The sequence below is a fragment of the Ambystoma mexicanum genome, chromosome 2p (genome assembly GCF_040938575.1).
Source record: "Ambystoma mexicanum isolate Mex_15411 chromosome 2p, UKY_AmexF1_1, whole genome shotgun sequence".
NCBI classification, from domain to species: domain Eukaryota; kingdom Metazoa; phylum Chordata; class Amphibia; order Caudata; family Ambystomatidae; genus Ambystoma; species Ambystoma mexicanum.
In genome coordinates this window covers 1,389,502,906-1,389,528,456 of record NC_090923.1, presented here as the reverse complement: position 1 = coordinate 1,389,528,456, position 25,551 = coordinate 1,389,502,906, and the positions used below count along the sequence as shown (strand labels likewise).

The 25,551-nt window shown below is 46.2% G+C and overlaps 1 protein-coding gene across 1 annotated transcript in view; it reads right to left on the bottom strand.

Moving 5' to 3' along the window:
- LOC138567529 (uncharacterized) overlaps window positions 1-25,551 on the bottom strand; it is a 437,945-nt gene that overhangs the window by 41,949 nt on the left and 370,445 nt on the right. Inside the window, exons 5-7 of the mRNA XM_069645810.1 lie at window positions 17,944-18,027; window positions 14,386-14,532; window positions 12,520-12,651 (exon numbers count right to left, since the gene is read on the bottom strand). Coding sequence (XP_069501911.1) covers window positions 12,520-12,651; window positions 14,386-14,532; window positions 17,944-18,027 — 363 coding nt within the window. The remainder of the gene's footprint in view (window positions 1-12,519; window positions 12,652-14,385; window positions 14,533-17,943; window positions 18,028-25,551) is intronic.

Sequence of the window (25,551 nt, the reverse complement as noted above, 5' to 3'; positions counted from 1 at the left end):
TGGGTGCTGAAGGGCAGCCAGGATGCCACCAGACTATCCCGAAAACATGTGGAGCCCAGAGCAAGTTGAGCTGTTAGACTTACACAGGTGTAGGAGCCTGCGTGGTCGGATAACCGCAGTTGGAACTGCGGCAAAGGAAAAGCAAGCTGCCGGCAGCATCTGCAGAAGAGAAGCAGAGCTGCCAGAGAACACAGAAGCACCAGAAGTACAAGCGGGGCTCACAGAGAAAGGAAAACTAGCAGGCAGAGCAGCAGTGAACCATCGAAACTGCCCGAAATGAACGGTGAGTGCAGAGGAACGTCACCTGAGACCGGGGCGTTCCGAGGGGGGTGTGTGCAAGCAAGATAAATGCCGAATGAGCAGAAAAGTGTGCACACATTGAAAACAACCCAAGGCTACGGGTTTAATGGAAGTTGAGCGACAAAGTAAATAATGAATATTGAATACCAAATTGAATGGAAACTTTGTTGGCAAAGCTATGAGCCGATGAGATGAATGGGAATGTGCCCATTTGGAAAGCAACATTCAAAATGAGAAAGCAAGTGTGCACAAGAGCGTGACAGAAAGGTGGGGAAGAAGTAAAACCACCAAGAACTGAACAGTACGGCAAGGCCGAAGACTGGCAAAAGGAGCTGCAACACATTGTGGCAACGCCAAGAGGCCAACAAGGAGAAGCTGAGCGAGTGTGAATATGTACGCAGAGGCAGATCCAGAAGAACCTGTGAAGGCTGACGAGTGATGGGTGGACTGTGCGATCCAACAACTGCCCCTAAACCTTGGAGCCCTTAATTGTGAACACTAAAGACATTGTTGAATTAAAGCAAGAAAGAGAATTAAAGTGAACTGTTAATTCTATCCATAAGGAGTGTCAAGTTAATCTGGAGTTGTGTTGAACATTAAAACCAAGTATAAGTTGGCAATTTGAAGATTTGGGAAAGGGAACCTTGAGACTTGATTTACTGCAATGCTGTGTTTAGGACGGGAGTCTCAAGACCCTTTTTGTTGGAACTGTGGTGCCTTGAACTTGGGGTAGGGAGCACCAAGGATTTGTGGAACTATTTCAAACTTGAGAAAGGTAATCTCGAAACCTTTGTGCAACTTTCTAAGCTGGAAGAAGCTCAGAACTTTGTTTCAATCACCATTTCCTTTATTGCCGACATCGCTACACATTGTTTAGCTTTAGTTGTAAGGGCAAGGATAGGTTTTGGACACAGACTTAAGTTGCACTTTGGGACTCCGACTTTGCTTAGTTTCGTTCAGCTAGGGAAAACCCACCTTAGCATAGGGCAAGTTAAGCTTTCAACCATCCTGATATTGGAGTTAGACAACAGATTCAAAGTTCACAACAAAACGGTTTGTGCCTTGCTTCACGATTCCTTCACACCTTGCCAAAGGTATTCCTTATGGCCACCATGTTTCCAAATCATGGCGAGACCTTCATTGGCCGCCGGTGGATGCGCAAATCAAATACAAATCTCTCTGCTTGATTCATCGGGCTCATCATAAAAAAGGGTGCCTGTCCTTGCAGGAGAAAGGTCTCCCCCATCGGCCGAAACGTGTCTTGCAGTCACCCTCTTGCTTTCTTGTAACAGTGCCATCATATCGTCTGAAACAATGTGGTGGCTGAGCCTTCTCTGTAGCAGGTTCCAAATTGTGGAATTCCGTCCGCCTGGCCATACGTAGCATGCTCGATTTTGAGCAGTTTAACGCTTCTCTTAAAACCCATTTGCTTAAACTGGGATATTCCTTGTCTGTTCATTTCTCATGTTAGCGCCTTAATGCCTTTGGTGATTAGCGGCTCTATACAAATGCAATGATGAGCCACATGTTGGAATACATGCAAGGAAGAGTAAGCAGGTGGAGAGCTAAGCAGAGTGGGAATGAGAACGTAGTACAGGCAGATGTACGAAGTATTTTAGGAAGAGAAGGCCTTGTTGATTTGCATAAATGACCCGACACATGCAGGTGTATTCCATCTATGTGCTCTTTGTGTAGTTTTGCAAGGAGCTTGAGCCGTCAGCCATGGGGGAGGGCAGGTCTCCAAAGACACGCAGCGCCTGCAAGCATGGGTGTAGCCAGACGAGGCATAACAATTAAGTGTCTATAAAGAGCTTAAGAAAAACTCTGGAGAACCCCTTGTTGGAGAAGTTGTTTGTTTTATTTGTATGGCGCACCAAACCCGAAGGTAACTGGGCGCAAACGGTACATGATTACTTTAAGCTTAGGTTACAGAATACAAAAGTGAGGATTGACGAAAAAAGGGTGGAAGTGGAAAGTACATACAAAAATAATGAGTATGAAATAGTTAACAGAATTATCAACAAGTAGTCGAGCTATTACATGAAAATATGTCTAGTAATGCGGCACAGTAGCGTGAGATATCATTAGTTCTCAACCAGTTCAAGGTATTGCGTCTACAACTGAAGTAGGATTGGTCCATTCTAAGTGCAAGTGGGAGTGTGTTCCAAGTCTGTGCTGCCTTGACAGGGAAACTATTACCTCCAGATTTTATTAAATTAAATCTAGGTATGTTGAGGCAGAAGGAGTTAACAGTCCTAGATGGGTGGGTGGAGGTTTTCCTGACTATTCACTCACTAAGATAAGGTGGTGCAGCTTTGTTAAGGCATTTAAATGTTAGTGAAGCGGTTTTAAGTAGGATTCTGTTGTTGATTGACAGCCAGTGGTTTTGTCTCCTTAGCTCTGATATATGCACTCTAGTTGGAATATTTACAGCCGTTCTAAGAACATTATTCTGTAAGATTTGAATTTTATTCAAAATGTACTTGCTTGCACACATGTATAGGCATTTCAGTAATCCAATTTCGAGAGTATAAGGGCGTTGGCTAGGGTGATGCAACTTGTTTTAGAGATGAAGGGCCTACAAGCCCTAATTAGCTTACCAGTATAAGCTGTTGCTGGGGCCATAGTATTTACTTGTTTACTCAAGGTTAGGGTAGAGTCAAGGTAAAAACCTAAGATTTTTATTTCCTTTATGACCTTGATAGTATTTCCGTCAATGTTAAAGGCAGAATAGTTAGTGTAAGTTTTTTCAAATTGGCAGCAGTTCCCAGAATCAGGATCTCAGTTTTGTCATCATTCAGGCAGGGGCCATGGGTTGCCATCCATGCCTGAATGAGAAGGTAAATTTTATTCACAAGAGCCGTGTCTTTAAGGTAATCGCCCGTGAGAGGTATGAGGATCTGGGTGTCATCTGCATAGTTGTTGTAGGTGACAGACAAATTGGACAATTTGTCTAACAGCGGCTTGGCGAATATATTATACATTGTTGACGAGACACAAGAACCTTGTGCAACGCCACACGTTGTCTGGATAGGGTCATCTGAGGCTGATGGAGAGAAGACTCTCATGGTCCTGTTATTTAGGAATGATTGGAACCAAGCTATTGCATCCTTAGAGAAGTGAGCCGCCGAGGCAAGGTGTTTGCACAGAACTTCGTGGTCCACCAAGTGAAAGGCGGCTGACAAGTCAAGAAGGAGTAGCAAGGCAGTTTTCCTTTTGTCCTTAAACTCAATCAATCTGTGTTTTTATGTCAATTCGTGCCGTTTCAGTGCCATGTTGTGGCCTGAAGCCTGATTGACGGACACCTAGAACATGGTTATTTTCAAGGTACTTCTGTATTTGAAGATATGCTACTTTGTCAAGTATTTTAAGTAGAAAGGGCACCGTTGTAATTGGCCTGTAATTGGTCGGAATGGTTGGGTCCAAGGTTTGCTTTTTTAACAAAGGTAAAACCCATGATTCTTTTAAGTTACTTGGAACAATATTTGTTGAGAAAGAAGCGTTAATACGTTTAGATATGAAAGGTGCAAGGTCTCTGGCTGCATCTTTGATTATCTGGGCAGGGCAATTGTCTGACATCTTGACAGTTCCAAGGAAGAGATAATTATTTCAACTTCAAAGATGGAGGCTTTGGAAAACTTGAACTGATCCGATATATTGGTCGCTTCATTAGGATTTGTGGCTCGCGTGTTATGGCTGGGCAGAGTGGCTCTCTCATCAGCAATCTTGCTTTGAAGAAGTACTATTTTGTTTGCTAAGGCATTCTGTATGTTCGTACACCAGGGTTTGTCCTTAGTGACGTTATCTGTGGATGGAATAGGAGCTTCCATCGTGAATAGAATTGTGAATAGTTCCTTAGTATTGGAACATGGTTTACTAATCCTATCATGGTATTTTTTGTACAGATTATTTCTTTTTTTATAATTGGCAGCAAAGGTGACCAAGTTAGTCTCGTTTTCTTCAGATGGGGTGTGTCGCCATGTGGCTTCCAATTTTCTTTTTTCTAGTCTAAGAGCTTTTAGTTGTGTTGTAAACCAAGCATTCAAATGCGCCATTTGTTTACTTTTACACAGTAAGTCTCAACTAGAAGGTTAGGATCAGAGGTACTCTGGAGTGAGTTAAGGGTAGGGAGGATATGCGTTAGTATCCTATCTGCCGTAATGTTTTTTTAATTTTTTGTAAGGAGAGGTGGGGCTATAGCTTGGTCTCTGGACATTTGCCTATTTATTGTTAGAGTGAAGGCAATCAGGAGGTGGTCTGTCCAAGGTTGAGGTGGGATAGAGGTGATAGCTGTTTAACAGTTCATGTCAGCCACCCAGTCTAGTGTTCTGCCTTTGACGTGAGTTGGCTGAGTCACTCTTTGGGTAAATCCCTGTTCTGAGAGAATGTTCGATATTGCCTGAGCATTTTTGTCAGCAGGATCATTGAATCAAAGTTTAAAAAGTCTCCCAATAATAGTATTTGTGATGAGTCTATGGTATTGGTGGAAAGAATGCCAGAGATGTCCTCCTCAAAAGGACCCCATAGGTCCTGGAGGTCTATATACTAGGAATATAGTTAAGGTATGGGAGTTGGAGATCGGTACTTTAGCTGTAAGAATTTCACAAGATTTACTGGAGGGTGAAGGAGCTAATCTTAATGCTAGTTTGGATTTAGCAATGAGAGCGATACCGCCTCCTCTGGCGTCTATTCCATCTGCTCTAAGAATTTGGTAGTTTTCGGGTATTGCTAAGGCGAGGGCTGGACCAGCTGCTGCATGTAGCCAGGATTCTGTAACCGCTAGGTTGTCCAGGTCGTCTACAGAGATCAGGTCGGCTATTTCCGTGGCGTGTCCCACTAGAGACCTAGCATTTATTAGGGCGGTAGAGATTTTGGTGACGTTTTATGGGGTCCTGATGGTTCGTAGGGTTAGGTAGATTGGTTTTGGTCTTAAGGTGATTATTAGATTTAGATTTCAGGGTGTTAGAAATGTCCACATTGTTTAGTTTGTAGGGCCATTTGACCTTTAAGGTATTTTTATTGAAGTAAAGGCAGGGGTTGGGTACGTTACTAGATCGCAGTTCGTGGAGGCAAGATCGTCTGGCTCAGTCTATTGTTTCTTACAGAGAGAGGGTAGGAGTGTTAGGTTAGACATTGTTGTTAGCCTGTAGTATAAGTGTCTAAGGCTATAGTTTTTGGATGACCGTTAGAATGGTAAGCGATAGTAGAGTCAACTGGAAAATGTTAGGAATCATATTTCAATTCGCAAAATAGGAGTAGTAGTCTATGGTAGGATCTTTTAAAGGGAGGTCGTACACCTATGGCAGATACACAATAGTTGGGTAGAGGTGTATGCAACAATCACAGTATATGTTATTAGGCAGCAGTTAGGTAATGGTATAAGCAGCAAAAGTCCACAATTCGGTCGCAATTGGATAGCAATATATGCTATAAGGCATAGATTAGAAGGAATATATGCTGCAATCACTATTAACAGCAGTTAGAAAAGAACATTGTATGCATCGATCATTATAGAACAGCAGTAAATGCAGCAGTCTTTGGCAAATAGGAGTAGCACAAGGCAACAATTGGTCCGTTCGAATAGGCCGGAGGCATGTGACCAATTAGGACATCTGCGCAATGACCAGACAGACAATTTAACTGACGCTGTGGGAAAGGCGGCAGTCATTGCGTGACAACGAGGCAAATGTGTGGGCAAATCAGTAGTGAGGGAACATAGCATTAATGTCTCAGTGCCATTGGGGTATGCAATACATTTTATGACAGCGAATGAACAAAAGTTAGGGCAGCTTCGTTTCGTAGGTGTGCCAGTTAAATTCAGGGATTAGTTTACCGTACGCCCATGGAATTACATCAGGCACAGTTATTGTCATAGGGTACGGTTTTGGCATTGATGTCTGGGAATCAGATCAATGAGCGAAGCAGAAGGCTACCGTAAATAGCATACCGTCATAATCCTAGCTCAGAGGGGCTGAGCCATGCTGCGCATCAGTGCGCAAGCAGGCACAAAACAGCACAAAACAGGGCCTTTGCCAGCGGGCCTTCGCCGGAAGGGACTCAGCCGACTTTAGTCTACCAGTGGATTAGTGCGTTTCAAATGCACACATGTAGCTAGGCAATGCTAACAGCCTTCTTATGGCTCAGAACGACCATATTCAAATCAGGCGGCTACATGAAATGGAATTGTAGCACTCCGTTTCAGTTCGTGCGCAGGCTAGCTTCGGTCTTCTCCGGTTTATAAATGCTTCTCCCTATACCATTTGTTCAAAAATGTAGTGCCACCAGTCCTCTTTGTAGAATTGGCTTCTACATAATCTCGGAACCTTCTGGTGTGGCCTCTTACCAACCCAGAGTGTCTATTCAATCTATAGCTTTGTCCACAGGAATCATTAAAATCATATGAAGAGGTGATCGGCCACCAGGGGGCGCAGAGATGAACAGGCTCTCTGCGTGAGCTCTGTCTGCGCCGCCCCGAAAGACGGATTGAGCCCCCTCTTTTTGGCACCCCCCGACGAAAGTGAATGCAGACGTGGCTGCCGGAACGCCCCCCCACCCCCACCCCCAGTGTGGGAAAAATTCCAGTGAAAAACAGACCTCCGCAACCCGTGAAATCTGTGTGGGAAAGCGGAGGCCCCTAACCGCCAGTGGCACCCTGTGCGAGATCCTGCTGCATGCGCACGAAGAAGCTGGGACTACGGGGCCCTAACTCTGGACCCCACGAAAGCTGCCTCCCACCTGGGAATCGAAGCGTAACTTTTTCATCGGGATGCAGGAGTGGAGGGGAGAGACCTTGCACCCCTCGAGGAGTCAGGCTCCGAACGAAGTTGTGTCGGGACTTCGCGGACCCGCTTTGAGCCAGTGATCGGCCGCTGCACGCGAGCTGCCTGCATGCCCCACAGCAGGGGAAGGGAACAGAGGAGAACGCCACCCCGCCTCACCCAACATCAGCGACCTACACAGAGCCTAGCGCTCTCTCCCCAGCCCGTCCTTCGACACAAGCAGGTACAGCACAGATCGCCTGTGTCATATCAAGGCCTTCATACGCACGCAGGCCGTGGAACGGAGGGAAGCCCAAGCGCCCGCTACTTTCCTGATCACAGGGCTCCACAGGAACTATTGCCGGAGGCCCCCTCCCTACTACTCCATGACGTGCCTCTGGTGAGGGACGGGGAATTTTTGCTGCCCGCACTCGCTTGCCCCTAAGAGACCAACCGTGCTGCTGCCCAGAAAGCGGGCCGCAGTGGGCTCTGCCGAAGAGGCGCGTGGGCTGGAGGCAGAAAGCACTGCTTTCTCACACAGTTCGCCCCTGCTCCAGCGCATCAGCGGGACAAATGGTCCTACTCATACTGCTCACCTCAGGGCATATATGTGTTTTGGTGCCCCTCTCCTTTCTGAAGCTCTGAATCACGTTATTTCTGATTGAGAAGCTAAAACCCTGTGTAGTTTCGATAACGCCATACTGTGAGGCCCGAGTTATCCCCTGAGGCACACACAGAGCTATACGGCATTATACAGTGGTCTAATACAGGTGCGTGCCCCCTGACAGGGCTCGGAAGGAGACGCAGACACGCCAACAAGGGTGCCACCATTAACCCTTGACGCCCAAAGAGGCTTAAAACTTGCTTCTCGTAGATTCCAACTAAATCCCACGGCGTACTCTGCACCCCGAACTACTTGGCAGCGAATCTGCGACACAGGATGTAACTGGGCATGGCGCCCTGCACATCAGATACTGCGGCAGGTGATCCATATGAACGCTCAACACAAGCTGTCCTTTTTTGCCTATACCCATACTTCTCCTGACCTCACTAAACCTACAATGGCAAACCCCTCCTCTACCGAAAATGACCTTGCTGCAGCAACAAAGGGGGATATTGCCGCCCTCCTGGGGGAAATCAAGAATCTAGGCACTAGCATAGGAGGCAAAATAGACCGGATAACCCAGAGATTGGACAGTATGGAAGATAGACTTGAAAGGGTCGAAAACAATCAGGCCTCCATAGACACGCTAGAGACCCAACTTGATCAGAGAATGAATGAGTTAGAACATCGAGAGGAGGAGTTCCAACTGAAGCTCGATGATTTAGAGAATAGAGAAAGACGAACAACATACGCATTTTTGGAATCCCGGAAAGGGATGGAGAAACGGAAGCGGATTTGAAGGAAACACTCCACAACATTATCAAACTTCTGACGGCAGACGATGCGGTAGATGAGCCGATAACGGAACGAATCCATAGAGCCGGAGGACCCACGGGTGGACCACGATCGGTCCTTGCCCAATTTCAAGACAAAGCTTGAATTCTCGAAAAGGCCAGAAGGAGCGATCGATCACGCTGGGAGGAGCTCAAATTTCGATATACCAGGACTTGTCCTCTCTGACATTAGCCCTTAGAAGGATGTGCGGCCCCCTCACAAAGAGACTCAAAGAGAGGAACATTCGATACAGGTGGGGCTACCCCTTCTCGTTGACATTTGAATATGAAGGAACCAGGCATAAATTGAAATCCGAAAAAGAAAGGCATGCATATGTGACATCCTCGGAACCAGTGGGGATGACGCCAACCGGAATGAAACTCGAGGAGAGGAATTGGAATGGCGTGTTCAGGGTGCCCGGAGAAAGAAAGTGAAAGGGTCCTGAAAGTGTCGGAGAGGTAACCTCCAGCGCCACAGTACCGGTAAGATAAAATCTAATCAGCTTTCTATGGGGCATATACAAAAGACTAACATCAGCACAATCAATAAAACCCTACAATCCCAATGAAGATAATTGGGGGGGGCCTATGGGGGGCTCAATCTAAACAAAGATGGCACAATTGAACAAGGGGCGTGACGTAACGGCCCCTAAAGGTGGTTCGACGCCGACTCGCTGCAGTCAACCGGGAGCGATCGGACGCCACCGACTGGGAAGGGGAGGGGAGGGAGGGGGGTGGGGGGGGTCCAAGGTCCTTGAAGCGGTCAGAGCAGCATTTATGGTAAACCAATGCAGTCCACGCAGCGTACAACCGACAACTGATATGCAACAACTAGCCGTTAAGAGATATCCTCCTGCACGAACAATCAATGGCTACAAACACTAATGCAGGGACTGCGTCCCCCTTGAGAGTGGGCACACTCAATGTCAAAGGACTAAACTCTCCAACAAAAAGATCACTTGTGGCCAGAGAATTTCGCAGGGCCGAGATTGACATCCTTCTCTTGCAGGAAACAAAATACATAAAGGGAGAAGAGCAACGAATCCTGCCAAAGCGGGTTGGAACAGAATTCTGGGGCTCCGGTCCACTGAGGAGAGGGGGGGGGTTGGGATCCTCATTCGGAAAAGCATAGGCTTTGTACTCACGAAGATGTGGTCCGACGTAGAAGGTCGAACCCTCCTAGTCAATGGCCATATGCGTAAAGTAGACGTCACAATCTCTACCCTCTATTCCCCAAATACTGGCCAGACCAGATTCCTTGCCAGAATGATTCCGAAGATATTGTCTGAAGCAGCAGGCTATATTATCTTGGGTGGTGACTTCAACCAATGGCAGATCCGACCAAAGTTCACAAACCCGGCAACCCCAATGTGAAACATCACAGCAGAACCGACCAAACCGATCTCGCAGGTACGATGGAACTGTATAATATGAGGGACTCATGGAGAGTCTATCATCCGGAGGAACAAGCCTATACTTTCTAATCAAATCCCCATAACTCGTACACCCGAATTGACTATCCAGAGCCAGAGAGCTCACCCCTAGCCAGAGAGCTCGAGGTGATGTCACACTCAGATCACCCCGATCACTTGGTCAGACCACGATATGGTCCTTACAGATATGCAATGGTCTAACCTGCCATCCAGAGGCGGAAAATGGCATAGTAATGAAAGCCTATGGAAAGATGCAGTCTTTAAAGCGCAAATGGAAACCGTAATTTCCCAATTCTTTGAAATAAATAATTTGTATACACAAACCCCAAAGCATTGTTATTTGTAAATGGTGAATACTCTAGATGGTTTAGTTTGGAACGTGGAACTCGCCAGGGGTGCCCCCTTTCCGCGATCCTTTTTGCGCTTTCCCTAGAGCCCCTAGCAATAACAATGAGGGCTGACCCCAGGGTTGAGGGTATTCACCTGGGGACAACGGAGTACAAGGTGGCCTTTAATGCAGACGACATCCTTCTTCACGTCACTAACCCCATAACTTCAATCCCCGAGCCCTCCACTTATTTGAGGAGTACGGCAGACTCTCAGGGTTCAAAGTGAATAAACAGAAGTCCATACTCTTCCCTCTACAGGGTCAGGAAGAGACTAACCGCTAAATTCTCCACACTGGGTCTCAAAATTGAACATGCACAATTACAATATCTGGGGATACAAATTACTAGACAGATAAATGATTTCTACGAAGCAAACCCCCCCCCCCCTATTACGTCAATTCCGGGCGGATCTTGCAAGGTGGGACAAACTCACAATTTCTTGGTTAGGTCGACTTAACGCGATTCAGATGGTGTCCCTCCCCCGATTCCTATATCCCTTTCAAATGTTACCTATTACAATCCCAACCAGTTTTTTTCTTGAAACCAAAAGAGCCCTCCTTCGGTTCCTCTGGCAAGGGAAGAAAGCAAGGATTCCGTACAAAACCCTAACACTTCCCAAAGAGAGGGCTGGGGTCGGGCTGCCTAACTTACAAAAATATTATGAAGCCTCCAAACTTAGAGTTCTGATCCCCCACTTACGTAACCTCACGAATATCCAATGGGTCGCTATGGACAACCACTATTTTTCGCCAGCCACAGTGTCTGAGTGGCTATGGTCTCCCAAGAAACTGATATCCAGAAAACATAAAGGTCACCCAATACTGACCACGATATGGGACATTTGGACACAGGGCAAGAACATGCACAACATTACTACATGGCCCGCCCCTTTAAGCCACCTATGGTCACCCAGAATCAACGATCAAGATACCTAACGTAGAACATTTTCAAGCCTGGTACGAGGCTGGCCTAGAGAGAGTTGGGCAACAACAAAAAAAAGAAGATTTCTTTATATCCCTCCCAGGCCTGACGGAGGCCCTTGGAATTGGCCCTCTATCCACCTTCCATTATCTACAGATAAAGGGTGTTTTGACGAGACCAATATGGAAGTCCCAATTAATGCGAGGCCTCACACCCTTTGAAAAGATACTTGACTCAAGGACAGAAATGAAGGGTCTGATATCAGCAATGTACAGAGAACTGTTGGGAGCATGTGCAGGGACTACAGATTCACTGAGAGATAGGTGGGGAAGGGACCTAGGCGAAAAAAATCACCTCAGAGCTATGGGATACCATGTGTCTAGCAGCGACACGAATCTCCATCTCGAACCAATACAAACTTCACGCCATTAAATTGCTCCATAGATGACAATATGACGCTGTTAGAATTTCGAAAATGTTTCAAACGGCCAACCCGAAATGCTGGCGGAGATGTGGAGTTAACGTTGACTACTGGCACATGTGGTGGGGTTGTTCTCGAATCAAAGTTTTCTGGAACGAAGTCCTCAGGTGGATTAAAGAGATTGATGGTATCACGAGAACAGCTGACCCCTACCTTGTACTGTTTGGCCTCGAGAAAAGTGAGGAAGAATGGTCAAGAGTAAGAGATGTAGCCCCACAACTTCTCCTCGCAGCACGTGCTGTACTGGTTATGAAATGGAAATCCAACTCTGTGCCTACTAAATCCGAATGGATAAACGTTGCCACCAATATGTGTATTATGGAGCACATAACAGCATCACTGCACGGAAGGTCATCACAAACTGAAGCCCTATGGACAGACTACAAAAACAAATATCTCTGAAGCGGACTCTTCCGTGGTTCAACGTATAACCCGCCAACTGAGGGGTAAGGCACAGTATGAAGGTGTACAATGCTTCCACACCGCACTATTCCCACTCCTAAAGCGATCCTTATGACACGCAGAAACTGCGATTCACACAGGATAAACGCTGCAATGACTGAACTGAGACCTGCACGACCGAGGGGGGAGCGAGGGAGGGGAGTCATGGACTTTAGCAAAACCTAATCAGAGACATCGAGACTGTAAAGAATATTAAGTATGCAGAATTCCTTTGAGCTGTCTTGTAATCCGATGTTTTTGAAATGTTTCCTTTTTACCATGACTAATATTTGTAAACCAATAAAGCCAAATTTACAACAAAAAAACAAAAATCATATGAAGAAATGTCGCCGCCTTACCTCTTCCTCCTCCTCACTCTCTTCCTTGATGGTGAGCGTGGGTGCAGCCTCTGTGATCAAAGGAGAGTTCTCCATCGGGACCTTGAACTTCTCTGCGGCAGCCTTGTGGACCTGTTGTGATAAGTCTTCAATCTGAAGGACGAACAAACATGTGAGGAATGCAAAGAGACAAGGTGTTGGCAGTGAATGAGCAGCAGCAATTAACCGGATAAAGTAGTAGATGCAGGGAGATGAGGGAAGTAGAGGAAGCAAGGACAGAAGAGAACATCAAAATGGAGGGGTAGAAAGGGAGGATGTTACTCCACTTTACAACACGCTACACTGCACCCTGCCGTATCTATTGGCTATCTAGTGAAACTCCAATTAGGATGCATGTATATGAATATTTGTGTGGCTTATTTTTCATTTCTCGTGGTTTTCAGAAATCTGAAATTGCACATCTATCATGGCATTCTACTGAATTACTTGGGAGGTCTCTGTAGCTGCAACAAATGAAGCCACTCAATTCATTCATTCGATTTATTATCAAAATAAGAAATTAACGTGTAAAATACTGGGAGCAATTTGCAGTATACATTGTATTATTGTTTACTTAATTCATTTCATACGTAATACTGAGTACATTGATTAGTTACCATAACGGAAAACTACAAGTTAAATTGGATAGCTGAAGTATTTGTACGGGTGAGATTTACAAACCACTCCATGATACCACATTACCAGTACTCATAAATGACATCATATGATATACAGTACCTGTATGCTTCCCGAAAGGATACATGTGTGTAATTATATATACACATCTATACACACCATTTTTAACTTCTGACATATGTTTTTTAACTGCTAAATAGCAGTTTCTACAAACACCTTTAATGAGCATCGTTCCATGTGAAAAGACAGCATTTTAAAAGTCTCAAGAGAAAAAGACTGTTTGACAATGCCCAATTTTATATTGATCGGAAAACCAGTATTGTAAAGGTCTCTCTCGAAACCTTTGAAATGCAGGTTTTAAATAAAAATGTTTAAGAGGGGGTGGGATCCCCCCCAGAGCCACCAGTAGTCTCCCCCCATCGCCATCCACCCCTAACCCCACCATATCCCGCGGAATTCCCCATCTCTCAGCCCCAGCCCCATCCCCCACCCCCTAAACCAACACACATACAAACACACACCCCCACACTTACCAGTTCTCGTCCTGCGCTTCCGGCTCCAGACGTGTCCGTCAGCCCTTGCGCACACTTGTGTGTGGCAGGGGCGTGACAGTTCCATTCAGAAAGGCCGCTCCATGTGGTCACGGAGCGGTCTTTCTAAATCTGTTTTTAGGTGAAAAGATCCAAATCAGATCTTTTCACCTAGAACGAATGAGCACTTGACTGTCCCACTTCACCTGTTCCCTGCTCTTCAGGCAATGCACCACATAATTTCATTACTTTGATAGCTCAGTTTCCATTTCTTCTGTGCTATAAACAGCTGCTTAACCTTTTTTTAACAATGGTATGAAATCACTATATTGTTCTAACCATTTTACTCCAGGTTTACAGTTTGGACATAGGCTGTGCTTTCAATGAACACTTTACTCTTTAGAAAAGAAACATCTTTTCATACTTCCCCAAACCAAGTTACTAAAAATTTAAAACGGCTAGTTTTCAGTGAATTGCAAGACTACTAGAATGCCATCTCAGTTCTAGTGACATTAATAAACAGTTACATCCTATCTTTCTTATGGTACCACAGCTCAACGATGGTTTCATGGGCATGTAATTTACAGCAGCCCATACTTGGATATCTATATAGTTGCAGTGCACACAGTAGAATTACTTAAAAAAGTGTGAGGATTGTCTTGGAAATGTAAATGTAACTCACCTTAGCCTCTCCGAACACAATGTAAATATCCGAAGCAGGACTTTTGAAGACGTCAGGCTTGGTTATGACGAATAAAATATTCTTGGATTTCCGGATCGTGATGCGTGTGACACCATGTATCTGTCGCAGACCCAACTTCGACATGGCCTGTAAAATAAGACACAGGGATGGCTGCCTAGTCGGAGCGCACACACCACAGGCTAATGGGTGAAAGGTAGAGCTGTGTGAATATATAAGTTTGCCTCCTTCAACTCCAAAAGTTAAGGGCAAAACCTTGCATGTTTTGTACATTAAAATGTGTAGACCTATTTTCTTGGAGAACAGGTTTGCTCTTGTGAGAAAACAAATGTTATTTTCACCAGAAAGATTTGAAAGCTAAATATTTGTGATACCATTAATTCACAATTGCAACTTTGAAAATTCAAATACACATTAAATGCCATACACATGTCCAGAAATTACTTTAATAAAAAAATATATAAAGAACAGGTCTCATACTCTGGTTTAAAAATGTCTCTTAACATAAGCAAGGAGCAGAAATGGAAAAAAAAACCCTGCACATTCATGAAATTTCAGTTTTCAATAATCCAGTTGGAATCAAAATGAAGAATCAGTCAGCTATGCAAATAAAGTAACAAAGAAGGGAAATTGCCTCAGAGACTGCCTTCGAGGACTGACAGTATTTGTCATTCTGCTTTTGGGATTCTGACTTCTGAGGACCTCCGGTCAAACTCTGTATAAAAGAGGGGCACATGGTATGCTGCAAGCCGCTTGGGGTTACCACTTGTCCGTGCTTACATCGCGCAGTGGTGCAAACATTACTAGGAACATTGGCTGCATGGCGACACAGAATGAATGCACTGTTTGTAGAGCTCAGTGACGCATAGTATTTCTTGTAATCCTATTGGCTGCACATGTTGGGGTGGAGTGGATTCGATGCGTGCGATTGTGCAGTTTCCGCCCGCGGACAGACAGGCTGGAATAGACCATGAGGAGCAGGGCTTTGGCCAGGTCTGCAGTAGCTGACATTCATGAGCGAGGACAAACATGTCGTGGGAACCTTCACCCTATCCTGTCCATCGAAGGGAGAGGTCTATCCTACCCTAAGTGTTCGGCACAAGGATTTCATCTGCTACAGATGCTGTTTCCATGTAGACTGCTTGTTTTCAAGGATTGAGCTGTTGGGAAAGCATGCCAGTTGCATCCACTCAGGCTTCTCACAGAGGATTACCTGGCTGCACAATGTAAGGTCCTTGGTATTGACTGTAGGATTGAGTGAAGCCTGTAAAGTAGGACTGACGCTGGTGGGTTTTAATGAAATGGAAGGAGTAACTGAGTGCATTTGAGAGCAAACCAAAATGGTGTAAGGTATGACAGGGTCAGGGGAAATTGGGACCCCTTTCAGAAGTAGGGAGAGTGAGGGGGGAGTGCAGGGCACGGACGGCAGTCCCTGTTACCTCCCCACATGCCATGCATGCTACCACTGGTCACACAATGCCAGAGTACTCTTTCTGGCCTGAGTCTCCTCTCTGTTTTTAGGACAACAAACCCCAGAAGGCTTTTGGGGACAACCAAGAAAACCCAAAAAGGAGCCTGGAGAATAGAATCAATAACAGACAGTGAATGGACTGGGAATTGCCTTGCCAAACAAAAAAAAGACAACAAAAACCAGACTTGCCAACCCCGACCAATCCCAGGGAAATGGTGGGGCAACTGAAAACGAACTGGGAGGGAGGATAGATGGTAGGTGCACAGCAGGAACACAGAAGCCCCCTTCACCTCCCCCCCCAAAACCCAAACCGAATTAGAAACATCACGCACCGAAGGAACATCTCAAGGAAGATAACATTCAAGACCCACAGAAAGCTAAGAGACCAGAGACCAGAGACTGCAAACCAACAAGTGCTGGAAAAGGGTGAGGGTCTTAGCGAGTTTATTTGAAACGTGTTTCCCCCATGTAACTCAGCCCCTGGGGAAAAGATGGGCATAGATTTTCCCAGAGCCAGGTGAGCACTGGGGCCAATGGGGGACTGGGGGAGGTTAAAGGCAGGAGACACAGTATATAAGGGGAGTGTGCGAAGAGCAGAATGTGGATTTCAGGGGTGATGGCAAGAGGGGTGGAGAATGACAGAGGAGCATAATTCTGAAGATTTGGTGGCAGAGTGCTGGTGAGGTACTGATACTGAGTATGTAGTATCAGTATGTGAGAGTGAAGCTGTGAGTAAGAGTATGAGAGTGAAGGTAGTAGAGAGAAGGAGTCGGAGACAGAGTGGGGGGGGTGAGGGTAGTAGGTATATGGTGCAGGAGAGAAATGAGTGTGTGATAATAGCAAGAGAGTGCATTAGGTAGATTGGGAAAGAGGTTAGTAGAGAAGGGTGTGCAGGGCACAATATCCCTGGGAGAGTCAGCAGAGCACTGTATCCCTGAGTAGGTAGTAGAGACAAAGGCGTGTAGTGAGAGGTGAGAAGTGTAGGAGGAGAGAGAGAGGGAAATATCGAGAAAGAGAGAAGAATGGAGGGACAGAAGGGGAAAAGGGAGGCAAGGGGTATTGCAGTAGAGGTGGCGAGAGGAGTAGAAACATCAGGGAAAGGAGTGCAACGGAGAGAGGAGAGCGGGAACAAACCAGTGCATCGGTTATTGGTACAATCCTGACAACATCATGTGTATGCTTGGTGGAAAAGGTTAGGGAATTCTCAGGAAGTACTGGAAGGAGAAAGATAGATAAGGCTCCTTCCTTTAGGACCTTACCCCCAGCTGGTGAGTTTATACATCAGCAAAGTTACCAATCGTTAGCTGACCACAGTAGGATTTAGGGGTGCCTGGTCTAACGAGGTGGAAGCCCACAGGTAACGAGAAGGATGCCCAATAAAGTACCCCTGCCCCGTTCATCACTGTGCATTGCATTGAACAATCTGCACATTGTCCCATTAACAGGTGATGCACCTTAAGCTGTTTAAAGATTAAAAAAACCAAGAGCCTTCCTGGCGACTGTTGCATATGGCCTTAATGGTTCGTACAAAGGTCTGCACTGGAAGGGGAGTGATAAAAAGCCCACAAACATATATCGGTGAAGGCGGTACATCTGGGGTGGTATGCTCGGGTAATTACAATGTCTGAGATAATTTTACCAGAGGAGTCCGGCAGATATGATAAGACATTAAAATACTCGAGGCAGGGGCATATCTGTAGTGTGGGAGCAAAGGCAGATTGGAAGCACAGGTTGAGTTTGGGGTGTTCGGGACAAGGAATTGGGCACACAGGATGGGTCTGGGGGTCATTAACAACCCATGAAGATAGGGGGTCTTCTGTGGACAAGGGAATGATATCATAAAGCCAGTGGCAGAAAACCGTGAAAGTGCCAACCAGGCAAAAGGTTTGATGTCCTCCATCTTGTGATCAGAGCCTTCACTTCTTACACAGATCACAGCCAACCACATATGCGGACCAGTGACCCATTGCTTTAGAACAGCTCTTCCCACAAAGCTGTTCCATATGTCGGTTATGATCCGATGGAAGCCCTTCAACCCTGGTTGCCCCGTATGCATTGCTGGTGCTCACCTTCCTGGCCTTCTTCTCGCTCCGGCTCTGCTTGGCTTTGCTCATCATTTCCTCCCCTGTTCCAATGGAGTGTGCCAGCTGAGACTAGAAAACAAATGACACTTATGCAAAAGGGGGCTCCAGCATAGGATTCTTGGTCACTCACATTTTCTTTTTTATTGGGGTGGAGAGGGACAATTTCTTTCTATGACCATTTTGCAATAGCTTACCCCCTTGCTTTCCACAAATGCACACATATCCCCTTACATTATTACTTTACATGAAATAAAGCACAGCCATTTTCACAATACTATGTCAAATCAGTAGAACATTTTTATATATAGACATCACTGTGAAAGGGCTTGCGGCTTCATAGCCTGCAAAACGGTATTTACGATTCAAATTAAATCATATACCATTCATACACAGTTTAAGGATAAAACACTATCCAAATTTTCTATCACATGAGACATCCATTTGTGGGCAGATAAAAGGGTTCTTATCAGAAACCATTTAGTAACTTGTGATTTTCTTTTTTGGGTGTGTGGCCAATTTCAACAGGAAGGACATGGCATCCTAGAGAGGCAGAAATAAGGAATGTCTTGAACGAGGAAGCTGGTAGTGCACCTTGTGTGCAAGGATCCATGTGTGATTTGTACTCGATAGGTTTGAATCATGGAAAGGAAACTTAAGCTCTCATCATTCAGAGGGAGAGGGGTGTCATTTTTACTGCTGTGGTCAGTGGGTGATAAACCAGTTATTTATACTGGAAGAGTCAGAAATGAAAAATATTTCGTGTTTTGTATGGCACCGCATACTGGGAGTAGTAGCTTCAGAGCACTTTGGTGAACAGCTGCTAAAATGAAAAATGATTACCCACAATAGTCTGTGGTGCGCGCTGTACACTTGGTCATTGTTGTTTCAGCTTCAACTCCTTATAGACATTGATATCTAGATTCAAGGGGGAAATTGTGTGGAGGATGTGGCATCATCCCAGAAATGCTGCTTCGAGCTCAAACAGTTTAGGAAGCCCACACGTTGAATGGATGTACAATATATATTGTGTTCACTATGCCACGTAAAAGATCTCTACATTTAACTGTTTGCTCCATTTCGGAAGTCAGCCATTTGTCCCCATATGTTGACAATGGAGGAGAAGCGTAAATGACGGATCCAAAAGAACAGGAAATGCCGCAAACAAGACACGGAAGTGCCATCAGCCTTGGTGCAGATGCAGGAGTTGGCCACAGCTCCAGGCAGAAGACTGCGAGATCATGTGTTCATTCAGGACCAGGTGCCAGATCCAATGTACCAAAATTAACATGTCTTGTGCTCATTTAAACAAAGTGTACCGTGGCAGAACAAAATTGCAGTTTGTACAAAGTAATGTACTCTGGGGCAGAGAGGAATCATGTGATGACTTACCAGTAATCTTCATTACGCCAAGTCCTGCTCTTCCTCGTCAGAATCATTGCTAAATGAACAATGTCGTGCATGGCCTCCCCGCTAGTTTTTGGCCTCCCAGTTTTGATCTCCTACCCGTACTCCTGATACTTCTACTGCACCACAAAAGTGAAACAGAAATACTGCCCTTCACAAAACCTTTGTTGGCTATCCAACCAGAAGGGCCTCTGCCTCGACGGGCCCAATCAAGTTCCACAAGGATGGGAGGGTTATAAGAACTATGAACAGAAACGTTAAGACGAAGTTATGACGATCCATAAGTAATCCAAGCATTACTCCCTCTGTTGTCTTTCTCGCCAGAGCCCTACTAAGTAGGGTACAGCAAGTAATTATGTAAGACGAGAAAATTAGTGCAACCATTAAACACACATCCATGGACCTAACCAAGAAAAGCGTGGCATTGAGACACAGACTGCAGAAGCACAAACTAACGCTCTGGTGGGAGATCAATCTGTAACTTATACGGAAGTTAGACAGGGAAGACAAAGTGTCTGCAGAGCAAATGTCCAACATAATAATCCACTGAGTATGTGGCAATGTCCTAGTTGACCTACCCTAGATCATGGACAGTAAACTGACTTGAGCCGGAGTGTGAATGAACAATATTCCCAACCACAGCCATTTACTCATAGGAGAAACAGATGCCTTTAGTATGTGGCTGTTCAGGCCACAATTTCTCTTTCTTAGCAAGGGCTTGCATGTAAAACCGACAAAACGACTTCTGAATTTGTCCGGAATTAAGCGAATATATTTTGTTAAAATGGACAGATTACTGGACCTACTTAGGGATTAGTTTCCCGTGACAAAGATAACTATTTGCATTTGAAAGAACAAATCTTAAACATGTAGTACTGACGCACGCCTCACAAAAGAAACCGATGGGCGGCAAATCAAAGACTAACCCCAACAAACCTTGCCAATGGAACTACAACCAGAAAAAGAAGCTTTGTAGAAAACAGGGGATCCTCCAGCAAGGGCTCATAGAAGAATGTTGCAAGACACGAAGAGATAGTATTATTATTGTTATGAGCTTATTTATTGAGTGCAAACCTAGCTTCGCGAAGCAACGGCACGCTTTGCAAATCATTGGTGGTTTGGGTGAGAAATGCATGGCTAGGGAAGCAGATTGAAAGGGATAATTACAAGGGAGCGGGGAGCCAACAACGTGGGGATTGGCAGCAAGTGATTTGCAAGCAACAAGGGGAGGAAACTTGGGGGGGGGGGGGGGCGGTTCTGAGAGGCAGATTGCCCAGTCTCAGGTTAGGTAGGAAGTGAAGGTAGCGTGGACCTAGATTTTAAAGAAGAGCCATTCCTTGAAGAGGAGGGTCTTGAGTTCTTTCCTGAAATGTAGATGCAAGGGGTGAATTGTTGACTGTGAGGAGGCTCCGGGATCTGGGGGCGTAGACAGAGAAGGCCTGTCTTCTGGTTCTTTCCTTCTTACACCGGCAGTGCTCAAGTCTGCACATTTCCTTACTTCTTTTGGATTGTAAGCCTCTGGAGATGCTAAGCTTCTGAGTGAGGTAGCTTGGGCACTTGAGGGTGACTGCCTTGTAGACAATGGAGCAACATTTGAAGGTGATATGTGCTTGCAGAGAGCTAGTGTAGTTCAATGAGGGTCAGGGTGATGTCAAATTTGTGGAGTCCTTTGTTGAGTCATGCTGCAGGATGTAAGGCACATCTCAGGGGAGCCAGGGCGGTCTCGGGAAGTCCTAACAGGAGAGCATTGTCACCATCCAGGTGGGTGAGGGCCAAGGATTGGACAGTAGAGCATTGTGTTTTTCCTGTAACTCTTTCTCCAACATGGGTCTGGCATGGATTCACTTGCTCATGAATATTCCCAGTCATCAGGCTGGATTCTCAGTAAAAGAAAAACAGTTTCACTTTAGCTTTAAAGCTGTATTTCTCCTCTAGATAACTATCCTCTGGGTCATAGTGCCCCCCTCCAATGACAGCCCTCTCCCTAAGCTCCACCCCTGGTGGCCACCTTCAGATTTGGTAAGCACGTCAAGTGACAGTATGAACCAAGAAGAGCCACAGAGGGGAAGGAGGGAGGGTTTGCATGTGAATCTATGCCAGACCCATGCAGGAGATCAAGAGTTACAGGTAAGTAACTTAAACCTTCTCCACCATGGAGTTGGCATGGATTCACATTCTGATGAATAACGATTACACAGCAGTACATATACACAACCACAGCAGGTCGCAAGGCTCACCAGAAACAAACGCTCACTCCTGGAACAGACTTGCCTCAAGTAAACAGGTTGCGCAGCACCGCTTGGTCAACCCATGACTCCTCCCGGGAATCCCAGTTTACAGAGTAGAAGGTAGCAGCCCTGCAGATGCCGAGCAGGGGCACACCAGAGAAATGCTGTCATTAATGCTATGGCTCTGGTGGAGTGGGCTCTTGGGCAGCCCAGAAGAGGCCTATTAGCCAGTCGATGAAAGTGCATGATGCTGCTGGAGAGCCACCTGTAGATGGAAGCCTTCAACAAGGACTTATCGTGATTCACAGATACAAAACTGACGAACAACGGAGTAATTTTCCGAAAACTGTGCGAGCCGCATAAAACTTCAAGGCACGAGCAAAGTCCAGCTAATCCAACACCCTTTCTGCTGGCGACGGTGGATTCAGGAAAAAGACAGGCAACACCAAAGGCTTGTTGAGGTGGAACTCAGATGGCACTTTCGGCATAAAGGTGGGGTGTGTACGCAGTACAACCCTTGTAGCGTGGAAGGATAAGTACAGCTGTTTGCAGGACAGCGCCTGCCTGGCTGAGGGATATGGCGGCCAAGTGCACCTTGATGGAGGTGTGAGCCAGTATAGCCTTGGCCAAGGAGGACATGTATGGTAGGAGCTGCAGGGCTTTGACATGCAGGGGAGTGATCTTCTGAGCCCGGCACCATACAGAGAATCACTTCCATTTATGGCTGTAGCACTTTAACGTGGAAGATGCTCTGGCTTTGGCCAGGATATTTTTAAATTCCATTGGCAAAGAATAATGTCCAAATTCTAGGGCTGCAGGAGCCAGGCCCTGAGGTTCACGGTACGCTGGATTGTGGTGTAGAATCACTCCTTCTCTGGCGAGAAGATCAGGAAGTAGTGGCAGCCTGTTGGATGACGCCATCGACAGGAGTAGCAGGTCCAGATACCATATCTGTCGCGGCCACGCCAGAGTGACAAGTATCATCCTGTAGTGACTGAGTGTGATGATCACTCCTAGCAGGAGTGGGAATCGAGCAAAGGTGTAAAGGAAGAGTCCCTCCCACGGGAACAAGAAAGCATTCCCCATGCTTTTCAGGAACCTGCTGGCAAACCTCTGACACTTGGAGTTTGTCGCCGTCGCGAAGAGGTTGATCTGGGGCGGACCCCATTTGCGGAATAGAAGATCTACTTGGTCCTGGTGAAGTTCCCACTCGTGGCAAGAACATAGCTCCCTGCTGAGCAAGTCTGCAATGGTGTTCTTAGTGCCCGCCAGGTGGAAATGGACGAGAAACATGTCCTGACTAACGGCCCAGCGCCACAGCTCCTGGGCCTTCTTGGAGAGAGCCGAAAAGCACGTCCCGCCTTGCTTCCGGATGTAGAACATGGTAGTGGTGTTGTTCGTGAAGATCCTCACCACCTTGCCCTTTAGCAATGGCAGGAAGGACTTAAGGGCCCTGAAGACGGCCCGAAGCTCCAGCACATTCATATGAATAGCCTTTTCTTCTGGCAACCAGGGCCTCTTGCGTGTAACTGTCCAACCTTCCAAGGAAGAATCTGTGGCGATCATCTCCTGGTACGCGGGATTTGGAATGGAGCCCCTTCTGAGAGGTGAGGGCGCATGCCACACCACTGTATCATCCAACGGAACTCGTTGAGGCTGCCCTGGTCTGTCCAGGATCCTGAATCCTGGAGAGATCTCATCTGCAGTCTGCAAAGGCAGACGAAGTTGATGCAGAAGGACATCATGCCCAGCAGCAACGTGACGGCTCGTATTGTAGCCAACTTCGCGACTGACATGCGCTGTACTTTCCCCAGGATGGCTAGCCCCCTCTCTTCCGAGAGCAACGACAGACACGTTACTGTGTTGAGTCGGGCTATCAGAAACAGAGCGTTCTGGGATGGCTCCAAGCAGGACTTTGGATCATTTAGAGAAAATCCCAGATCCCTCAGCAGACGGACCGTCCTTGTGTGTTCGCTCGCCAATGCGTGGTAGGAGGATCGGACAAGCATATCGTCCACATAAGGGTAGACGTGGATGCCCTTGAGACGAAGGTACGCCATCACCGGAGCCAAGTACTTTGTAAAGACCCTTTGGGCCGACTTCAGGCCGAAGGGAAGCGCCTAACTGATAGTGTTGTCCCTGTACCACGAACCACAGGAATTTGCAGCGTTTCCGGTGGATGAGGAAGTAGGCGTCCTCCAGATACAGGATGTCGCTGTGTTCCAGTTGGCCTAGCATGTGCTAAAACATGACCGTCCTGAACTTCTGGGACTTCAAGTACTTGTTGAGGCGTCACAGGTCCAGGATCGGCCTCCACCCTCCTGTCTTCTTTTGGACCAGAAAGTATCTGGAGTATTTATATATTCATTATTTGTTTATTTGTAATGTGCCAGTAGCTCGCAAGCATTGAGGCGCAGAAACATGTACACGTCAGGAACAAATCTGTCATACAACATAACACAGGACACTTGGTATTACCAGACAAAAACACTCATCTAGCTGTACTGAGGAGTTGCATTGATTTAAACAAGTGTGTTTTCAGTTTTTTCTGGAATGCAAGTTATTTTAAATCCAGTCTCAGATTTGCTGGTAGTTTGTTCCATTTACCAGCTGCTACTATCGGAAAGGCTTTACCCATTCCGTTGGAGTGCTTATGTGGTGCGACAGCCACTGTACCCAGAGCTGCAGATCTAAATGCTCGGCCTGGTACATAGAAGTTAATCTTAGATTTTAGATAAATGTCTCTACGGGAAAGCCCCAGTTTATGTACCAGGGTCAGAGCCTTAAATTGTATTCTGTCTTCTACTTTCAGCCAATGTAAATCTCTTCTGGCATTGCTAATGTGTTCAAATTTTGATTTTTGTTTAATTATTCTATTCAACAATTATTATTATTATTATTATTATTATTATTGTTTGAATATGTTGGTAGCTAGCAATACATTGTTTATTAGCTCCCAGTTAGAGTGCGTTGCCGTAATCTAAGCGTGATAGAATGGTCGCTCTTGCTATGGTGGCACAGTTTGTCACTCAAAAAAGGTTTAATGGTTTTCAATAGCCTTAGGTAGTAGGAGCAGTTTTTTTTTTTAAACATGTATAACTTGGGCATCGGCCCCCATGGATGCTTCCAAAATCATCCCTAGGGTTTTAACTTTCCCCAGTACCTGAATGTGGGTATCTAATCAGGAAGGACTCAAAACTCAGATAATTTAGCCCTGGCTTGGTGTGAACCAAAAACCATCAGCTAGTTTTTTTTTGCTGTTCAGACACTTCCAATTTTGGTCAATCCAGGATTCCACTGTACTCTCCGGAGCCCTGGAGGTGCTTTAGGGACAGGCTCCATCTCTCCCTTTTTTAACATGGCATGGACCTCCTGCAGCAGCTGCACAACATGCTGTTCTTGAACCACAGGGGGAATACAAGGACAAAGGTGTGTCCGTCCGAGAACATCCAGCATCCATCTGTCAATGGCGATTGTCTGCCACACGCAGACAAACCTTGTCAGCTGGCCTCACACTGGGGTGCACAAGTGGGGTCCCGAGTCCACGACCATTTCAGGCCTTTTTTGGTGTTGGGCCCTGCCTTGCAGGCGTCGCTGATGCTGTCCTCGGTTACCATATGCCTGTGAGCATCCTCTGTACGCCTCTTGCGTCGTGGAGCGGGAAGGTTGTCGATAAAGGACATTATAGCCCTTGAAGGATGTCGACTGACGTTGCTGCAGGGTACCCAGTGAACGTGCTGTCTCCGTGTCCGTCTTGATCACTTGCAGAGACTCAAAGGTCTAGCCAAAAAGGTTTGCGCTCCATCAAATGGCATGTCCAACACTTTGGACTGAATGTCTGATCTGAAGTTGGTGGCTTTGAGTAATCCCTGCTGCCGAAGAGACACTCCCGTTGCCCATTTGCCGGAAACCTGCATCTGCAATGTCCACTGCCACTGTCATGGCGTGGTCCAAGGCCACT